The following is a 9,995-nucleotide window of genomic DNA, read 5'->3' as shown; positions in this document are numbered from 1 at the left end:
AACACGTACTAAGGATAGTTTGATCCACTTGTATTTTAATCATACTGTACAACACATCACGTATTAAGGATAGTTTGATTCACTTGTATTTTAATCATGCTGTACAATAAAACACGTACTTGGGGTACATCGATTCGCTGATCATGTTGTACAATAAAACACGTACTTTGGGTACATTGATTCGATGATCATGTTGTACAATAAAACTAACGTTTCGTAAAACAAGGAAAACGCCCACTTTATGTTGGTGGCGTAGAACAAAGGATTAATCGTGTGTTTAGTAACATAAACGTCACTTTTAGTGCATGCAATGGAAAATGACGAACCAGTTACAGCGGTACTATTTACGATTCGGACTACCGGTAGCCGACGGCTACGTACGTCATGGGTGAGCGCTCTGACCGAGCTCAGGTAAATTTTGGCTGGTGCGCGCCACTACACTGCCGATAAGGTAGGCCTGTCGCGGACGAGAGCGTGGCCGGTCGGCAGACATGAAAGAACCCGACAGAACAAAAGAAATTCGTAAATTAAACGATTTCTGCTAAAATTAAACGATTTGCCGCGAGAGGTCAACGCTCCACCAAAACGGAACACTGTTCCTTGACACGCAAACACTGCTCCGTGAAAATTAAGCATGCAGTTTTAAAACAAACACTGTTTCGTGAAAAGTAAACATGCAGTTATAAAACAAACACTGGGCCAAGAAAAGTAAACATGTAGTTATAAAACAAACTCTGTTCCGTGAAAAGTTAACATGCATTTATAAAACAAACTGTTATACTCAAAACTAAACACAAGTCTGCGAAGAATAAACGTCGGTTTAAACAATAAACGGTGACTCGTCAAATATAAACTATAATCCAAAAAATACACACAAAAAGAGAACAACTAAACGATTTTTGAAAATTAAACGAAAAAATGAAAAAAATACACGGTAAGGGTCCACCAGTGCAAGTTCCTGTAGGTACTGAGGAGCTGTTCCATTCAGTGCCTTGTATGTGTATACCAATTTTTTTTTGATTTGATTTGAAGAAACACAAAACTAGACCAGGTGTATCTCACTGCATGTGTATCATACAATTAGACAAAAATGGTCCCCTATAGAGTCGGGTATATTTTCGTGTTTTCAACAGAGAGGATTTTTAAGAAACTAAAATTAACCTGCTGCCTCCCCTGCAACACTTTTTATCAAAATTTCCATTTTCTTTTACTCTCTGTCTCCTTAGGCTAGCCTCCTCATATGACATTGCCTTTTGTTGTCTCTGACAAAAACTGTCCATTAAGAAAAGAGGTGTCTTTGAATAGCTGCAGTTGGTCCCTTGAGTAGTCTTGACTTTATCTGAAATGCAACTTTTGTCCTGCCTGAATTTTTACGTTTTATCAAGCTTTGAACATTCAGGTACTAGTAATTTTGATTTCAATGGATGAGTTTTCATTTTTCGAAGCAGCTGCGTTCAAACGAAGACAGATGCTTCGGAAGACTTGGCTTATTGGAGAGAGTAAGTAGGAATGAGAAGAATAGTTCTTCATGACATTAGAAAAGCAGATCAATTTTAGCTTCATCAAATGAAAACACAAAGAAATCCTTCAACTCTGCAGAAGACCAAACATTAGCCGCCTCTTAATGTACGTGAATCTGGATACAGAAAGTCTATTCTTCCCCGACCTGCATGGGGCACAAGACTGACTCATGCACTTTTATCATACAGCTTTAAAAATGAGGACACTTATGTCGGTTCAGAGTCACGAGTCTGACAATCATCAATTGCAATAAGTTGCTTTTCAATGTTTTAAAATCCTTTTAGTCCATGTTGTCATGTTGCTATGGTTAGATTTCTTATTTCGTTTTTGTTTCCACTTTCAATCTATAGGACTTACCAAGGGTTCATATGGTGCTGTGCCATCAACAGTGTTGGTATTTGTTAAGTAAATGACGAGTTCTCTCTCATCACTGAAGCTTTCATGCAGATACAACGTATTCGTGTCTATTTCACCGTGATTATATCTTACTTACTAGCCATAAAACTTCTCAACATTACGTAATATTTTGAAATTGGCTTAATGTACATTCATTTAACACTTAAATACCTACTAAGAGTCCTTGTACATTACGTCGGAAGTAACACAGCAAGGCACACCATTAGACAAACATTTTTTAAATGACATGTTAAACTAAAACTAAAAAGCAGCATGACTCTGACGTTCAAAAACAACAAAGCAATAATGGATCAAGTGTAACTGATGTATCAATACAATTATTAAAAAATAAAATTAGTACTTACCAAATCATGTATCATAATGATAAAGAAAGAGATGTTCAGAATGACTGCATTAGTTTGGTTCCGAACGGGTCTGATTGACTTCCGGTAGTCCCTAAACAGGTCGTCGTGTAACTTTCCTACGTCACGAGCGGTAGCAGATTCGATTTTCTGGACTGTGGAAACAAACAAAATGAAAACATGAAATAAGCTTGCGTATCTATTTTACATCTGACTTTTTATTATTTGATTATTTGATTAAAAGGATTAAAAACATGTCAGGATGTAAATTTGAAGTCGGGTGTCTTAAATTATGTATCGCTTTTTCGGTTTGTATAAGATATTTGTGTCCTTGCGACAGCTAAAGACAAACGAAGATGGCGCCTAGGGAGACACTGTCGAAAATAGAGTGAATGCAGGATAAAAAGACACAAATAGACATCTCAAGTGTTATGGGGTCAGTAGATCAAATGATCTTTTTTTCAATGTCTACAAAATAGAGGAGAGAGAAGAAAATTAGTCCGACTCTATTGGAGTTGCAAAAAATCGCTCCTGCTTTCAGTTGAATATAATCCGTTCTTTTCCTGATTCTACGCAACTTTATGGCATGGTATATTATAGAGATAAATTTTGAATGACACTTGTCGCTTGTTGATATTTTAAGAGTATATTTAGTGTTTAAGATAATTTGCGGTACAGAAGTGTTTACATTGTCAATGCTGTTAAAGTATGATATTTTTGCAAGTCAATATGTTTATTTATATTTTGTTATATTTAAAAACAAAACAAGAAATTAATGAAAAGAAAGTGCGAATTAGTCAACAAAATGGGTGACAATTTTCTTTAACCTTCATAAACTCTATCCCAGCTATCTCTTTGACATTTACTTCTCTGTGTATTTCCTGGTCATACGTACTGCCTTTACATTAGTCCTTTGTCTGTATATCTCTAAGCTTTTCTCTATGGTCGTCTGTTTCTATGTTTGTCCTTTTTTAATTATATCTCTAAGATTGTCTCTTTAGTTTTTTGTCCATGTTTTGTCTTGTTGTTTGTTTCCTTTTGGTTTGCCCTTCGTTTGCCTATCACTGAGTTCCTATTTCTCCTTTTCTCTGTTTTTGTCTGCTCTCCATTCAGCTGTATCAGTTTGTCTACCTTTCTGTTATCTTTGTATGTATTGTCTTCTAATGTTTTATATTTACCTCCGTTTGTTGATCTCTATTTGCTATAACAAGGAGACAAACACGAACATATCGCAGCCTCCCAAATCACACACGCATATACTACACGCATGCATCTTGCACACAGGAGAGGCCGTCCTTAAATGACAGGACGTTAAACAATACTAAACCAAACCAAACCAAAGTTGATATTTATTTGGCTGCCCCTTTATGCATGTATATGCTTTCTCTGTCTGTATGCCTCTCTGCCTTCTGCTATGTCCTAACTAGTCCGGTCTTTAAATATATATCTTTTGGTCTGTCTGTCCATATCTTTGACTATCTATAAGCTTATGGCTGTCCGTCTGTATACAGCTGCTTGCCTCTATATGTCTCTTAGTTTATATCAGCCGTACACATTACATATGTGATAACTGTGTATGCCTCATCCGTCTGTGTAGATGCTTCTCTCTGCTGATACTATCTGACGTCATGTAGGTCTGCAGTACGTCTAATCTTTTTTCGTCACAAATATCTATCTATCCGTTTGCATATTTCGTCTGTCCTGCATTGGGTTCCGCACGGCATGGCCTGATCGATTTGAACATATTGCGATTTAGCATGGCTAGTAATATAAAACCATTTCAATCAACGATTAAGTGGGAAGATGACAGTCAGTTAAGTTTTGTTACACCTCCTCAATACCAGGCAATCAGAATAATCGACCTTTTCAAACTTTGGCAATCTTCGGAACATTGCAGAAGCCGGAAATTACAATCTTAAGGATTGTAATAGTTCAGTGACCTCAGTACCAATTATTCGTTTCAGAAAGACCTTCGGTTCTAGATTAACCTCAATCAAAGTTTTAATATCATATCGTCCTCATTCAAATAGCAACTAATTAGTAAACACTCTCGGCCTATTTAAAACAATGCACTGCACGATATGGATTCCAGTAAACACTAATTAGCGATCATTTGATGTATGCCAGTGGCGCTCACTTCCGCATTTCAGCACAAACTACGCGTGTAAGATCAGGGGAGATAATTGATGATGACAGGTTATGGATTGGATGTGGCAATGCGAGACATGTTGTTACTCCCTTGTTACTTGTCCCAAAACTAAGCTTGGCTAGTCTGTTGAAGCGCATGCGTAATAATAACCGATCACTACAAATCAGTCAGATAAACAAAGAACATGGTTCAATATAGCTATGCCAGATGTTATTGGGAATATTCGAAAGGCATGCTGTTGTGTTAAGTTATATTGTGGGAGACGAGATGGTCTTGTTTTGGAGAGAAATGTGATTTTTTTTTTCATTTTTTTCTTCAAACAAATATGTATGAGAGTATTTATGAAGCTACAGCCATCATCTACTATATCTGTGTCAAAATTAATATGCGTTAAGCTAAAACGCTGAACATGACAAGCATAATAAAATGGGAGACACTCGAAATTTCGATAAAGCCGATTTAGAACAGAACCCACTTATATTAAACATATCAATTTGGAGATACTAGCCATAGCTAATAACGTTGTCCTATCCGTTGAAAAAAATGTACACGATTGATTTACTGTTTGTTTGCTATTGTCAACTGAGTTACATAAAACAAATTGTATTTATCTGCTCAAAATATTAAATATCAACCGTTTCTTGATATCAATTCTCAATGTGTAATAATTTTAAAGAAATTTAGCCAGAATCTTTCATTTTGTAGAGAATCTTTGTAAAATTACAGGGTAATACTAGTAAGCAAACAAGATATTCAGACAATATCGCACTCGTTAATATGCTACATAGATATCACTTTGTGTCCCGTCTAATCCGAACAGAAATGGTTCCGTCAATGCTATCAGGTATCACTTTCGTTTGGTAATATTGTCAAATTTCACTTTCATAATACATGTTACTTATTCGCAAAGTATCAACAAGATTCGCATATTTTGAATATAAATCCGTACAATTAACATATTTTTGTCAAAATTGTAAGATACCCTTCCACTGCGTTCTTCCGGTATACATTCACTATACTCAATTCTGCGGAATTATGCAATCTTATATTATAACACAACAATTGTGAACACTCAAGTTGGTGTATAAATGTAATTATGAAACATTTTGTCTGATATATAAAACAATATATTCACATTATCAATACTTCATAATTGTATGAAATAAATAAATGAACAAACTTTGTGTTAAAACCTATAACCGGAAATGTTGCTGTGTCGCCTTCATAAATACATCCAAATAACCGTTGTCAGAATAATTTGACCGGGCGGAATGCTGTGCTTGTTGCCTTTGGCATGGCATTTCAGTGAGATAGCACTATATGGTCGGCTTCAGATCCGCGCTATCACAAGGAGGCAAGTTCACCAACATAATTTGTCTCCTGCATACACACACGGCAGCACGCAGACAAACGTTATATGATTTATAAAAACTGATAATTATAAAAAAAAAATGTATGAGCATTCATAGTCATAATAAATAAATTATAAAGCTTGCTCTGTTTCCATAAACAAGGCCATAAAGTATTGCTCAAGCTTTCGAAAACTTCATAATTAAATTTTAACAGAGCTTCTACTTATACATGAACTCAACTTTTCCGTCTTTGCGTAATCATGTCAGTGACACGTTTCGAAGAACCAGTAATTAGTCAGAAATTAAACAACTTTACAGATGTCATGCTGTGTTGGAAAAAGCTTTTGCATTGCTGACACGGCTGTCGTGTCATTGTCAGAAACTCAAGCTTCAGGGGAGTCGGTAGGAACTCTTTTATTTTTAACTCAGAACTAGTCAGTAATTGATTTTGAGGAAAACAACATTTTGATATAGTTCAATTGCATAGGTTTTGGGTGTATTGGAATAATCTTTATCAAAAGTATTTTTGATAGGCATCAAGAGAACACAGGTCATTAGGCCCATATGCATTAGGTATCGGACTTTGTTTACGTCTTATAGTACATTTATCTCATTTTTACTTGCCACCTGCTACTGTGAATACCACTGTGTCCTTTTGCTCATTACCTCGAGTGGAACATTATGTAGCACCGAATTTGACGTAATAGTTACATGAAACTCACATGAATCTTTTCATAAAAATCTTACGTTTTCATATGAAATATCTTTATAAAACTGTTTTACCTGCACATACTAATAGTAATTTGATTTGGTTATTTTTTGACGAAAAAGACTAGATTCAACGAGTAGTTCAGAAAGGTTATAGGTTCCCGAAGGCACCCGTCCTAATCTCTCTAATGATGTGTATTTCCGAAGTATAACAAAAGAAATATTTACATGGAGCCCATTGAAAAAGTAGAAAGAGAATAAGACCAGGGGTTCCGGAAGGGTAAAAGCCTTTTGTTATATCGATGACAACCGCCATGTAAATCTATTTTGAATCCAAGTATGTCACGTCCTAACATTGAAAACTCGGGTCGCGACATCAAAACCACTAGACACTCCAAATTGCATAATGAAAAATATTGACCTTCATTACATACAAAGTAAAGGATATTACAGACACTACATTGAAATATTATGGAAACGATTGAAGTTCGGTGTAAATTTAAGACTCTTTGGTAGGACAGCCTGTCTACTTGATATGTTATTACACCATTTTCATATCTAGAAGTGGATATTTAACGTAATAGTAACTAGTAACAGTTCGGGCAGTCAACTGCTCTGTCTGAGGAGGGCGGTTTTTGTTTGTCCGCGGACATAGCGGCATCCCTCAATTCAAAGAGGAGCTGCGGTGATTAAAACGAACGTTTTATTGCTATATTAAACTCAAAACTAAAGTATAGCACCCTCTTGCAAAGCTTATCAACCGCGACATGTGAATTGAATCTGACTCAAATGTTGCTGCAGAGGAAAAGACAGTTGAAGATCAGAAAGGTCTAAACGATTGACATAGTCTGGGTTTCGTAGATCAATAAAGGTCACTACCATGATAGTGAAAATGTCATGCTATAAGGCTGGAAAAAGGGAGTATGGGTCGAGTTTTTGAGTTGTTTTCATCGTAAAACTAATTCTTCAAGGAGGATAAATAGCATTCAAGGCGTCCCATAACTGACGTCGTTGAATTACTGTTGAAATAACAGAGGACATAAAGGTAAATTAAAGGGGCATAACTTTCAGTCGTGCTTCATTGGAACAGTGCCATGTATATTATACAGGTTTAGTGAAAAATGATAACAATACTTATATAAGGGTCGGAGATATACGGAAGCGCAGACAAGAGCTTTCATACTATACAAATACACGGTAGTAGAAATGTAAAGACTGTTCGTACTTCTAAATGTACTATATATATTTTTTATCCTTTTCATGTATACAAAACTGATAATTGATCAATACAATCTTCCCCTATCTTGAGGGTGTGACAGAGAAATCTCCAACCTATGAGCTGATACTTTTATTTGTCTTACCCGAGGATCTGCCAAGATATGACACCCAAAATTATAACAATGGTTTTTAAGATATCTCTGGTACACCCTCAAGGTTAGGGGATGATTATGTTTCTATTATCTTGTTATTTCAATCACAACTCCACCGACAGGATACTGGCATATTAAAAAGTGATGTTTGAATATTACCGTTCATTTTTTATGACGTCAAAATCGACATTTCCTATTAGTACGCCAAAACTGAGCGTATGCTACTTTGCAAGAGGCTGTTCCCGCTAGCGGGCGCCAAGCTGGCCTTCCCAGGCTAGAACACAAGAAATAATACACCTTTACATGATCGAAACTGTTACGCGATGTCGGATGTTTTCATAACTGGATTTTACAACTATTAAGTTATGTTTCTCTAATGATATAATAATTCTAAGTGTATTGCACTGTTAAACATCAGCGATGGAACAGAAAGAAACCGATAAAAAAATATGTTGTATCATAATACATGTAGCTGTCTCATTCGGCATTTGGCGCCTTTATGTATATGGGATTGAACATCGTTATTGCAAATAGATGAATTGTCTTGCAAAAAGCAAAGTAACGTTTTGAATATTTATAAATGACTTAAAAACATAAATGCATCCAAGGATAGACTCTTTGGTGTCAAACTACCGAAAAGGGAAAATTCGTCTTAATTTTTATTTAAGTTAAGAATCAATCATTTGTTACGAAGTATTGATTAAGGCGTAAGTATGAACATAAGGAACAAACATAAAAATGGGGATAAGGGTTAATGGTTTGATGATTGAATAGTTCGGGTAGGCGCTATTATTTAGCTTAACTTCAGCTAACGACTATCACTTAGCTCTACTTCTGGATATTACTTCAGTTTATGGCGAGTTTGCTTCAAATGACGTATATACGATGTAAAGTTTTGTTGAACACTAACGCATGCGGTTAAATGTGGAGAATAACGGTACAATTTAATGGAATACTAACACGTACATGTGCAGTTTTATGTACAGAATACGGGACAGTTAAACGGAACATTATAAATTTCAAGTACACGTACAGTTTAATCGAAACTTAAACGAACAGCTTAATGGATACATCACCTACAATTTAAAGAACATTTTCACGTTTAGTTTAGAGAAACCTTACACGTAGTTAAAAGACAACTTACACCTACAGTTTTATGAACTCTTACACGCACAGTTGTATGAATATGTACACGCACAGTTGTAGGAATACTTACACGCACAGTTGTAGGATTACCTATACGCACAGTTGTATGAATACTCACTCGCAGAGTTGTATGAATACTTACACGCACAGTTGTATGAATACCTACACGCACAGTTGTATGAATACTTATGCGCACAGTTGTATGAATAATTACACGCACAGTTGTAGGAATACTTACTCGCACAGTTGTATGAATACTTACTCGCACAGTTGTGTGAATACTTACTCGCACAGTTGTTTGAATACTTACACGAACAGTTGTATGAATACTTAATCGCACAGTTGTAGGAATACTTACACGCACAGATGTATGAATACGTACACGCACAGTTGTATGAATATTTAATCGCACAGATGTAGGAATACTTACACGCACAGATGTATGAATACGTACACGCACAGTGGTATGAATATTTAATCGCACAGATGTAGGAATACTTACACGCACAGATGTATGAATACGAATACGTACACGCACAGTTGTATGAATGCTTACACGCACAGTTGTATGAATACGGACACGCACAGTTGTATGAATACTTATACGCACAGTTGTATGAATAATTACAGGTACAGTTGTATGAATACTTACTCGCACAGTTGTATGAATACTTACTCGCACAGTTGTATGAATTCTTACACGCAAAGTTGTATGAATACGTACTCGCACAGTTATATGAATACTTACACGCACAGTTGTAGGAATACTTACTCGCACAGTTGTATGAATACTTACTCGCACAGCTATATGAATACTTACTCGCACAGTTGTATGACCTCTTACTCGCACAGTTGTATGAATACTTACTCGCACAGTTATATGAATACTTACTCGCACAGTTGTATGAACACTTACACGCACAGTTGTATGAATACGTACACGCACAGTTGTATGAATTCTTACACGCATAGTTGTATGAATACTTACTCG

General features: G+C 36.0%; 1 protein-coding gene across 1 annotated transcript in view; it reads right to left on the bottom strand.

The window, feature by feature from the left end:
* The window catches only part of LOC110447150 (neuronal acetylcholine receptor subunit alpha-2-like), an 87,179-nt gene extending 82,614 nt beyond the window's left edge, over positions 1-4,565 (bottom strand). The window contains exons 1-2 of the mRNA XM_021492637.1: positions 4,526-4,565; positions 2,283-2,434 (exon numbers count right to left, since the gene is read on the bottom strand). Coding sequence (XP_021348312.1) covers positions 2,283-2,434; positions 4,526-4,565 — 192 coding nt within the window. The remainder of the gene's footprint in view (positions 1-2,282; positions 2,435-4,525) is intronic.
* Between the last annotated feature and the right edge of the window lie 5,430 nt (positions 4,566-9,995).

This window comes from Mizuhopecten yessoensis, unplaced genomic scaffold (assembly GCF_002113885.1).
Source record: "Mizuhopecten yessoensis strain PY_sf001 unplaced genomic scaffold, ASM211388v2 scaffold371, whole genome shotgun sequence".
Taxonomy (NCBI): domain Eukaryota; kingdom Metazoa; phylum Mollusca; class Bivalvia; order Pectinida; family Pectinidae; genus Mizuhopecten; species Mizuhopecten yessoensis.
The sequence above is the reverse complement of the archived record's forward strand: the minus strand, read 5'-3'. Positions and strand labels throughout refer to the sequence as shown.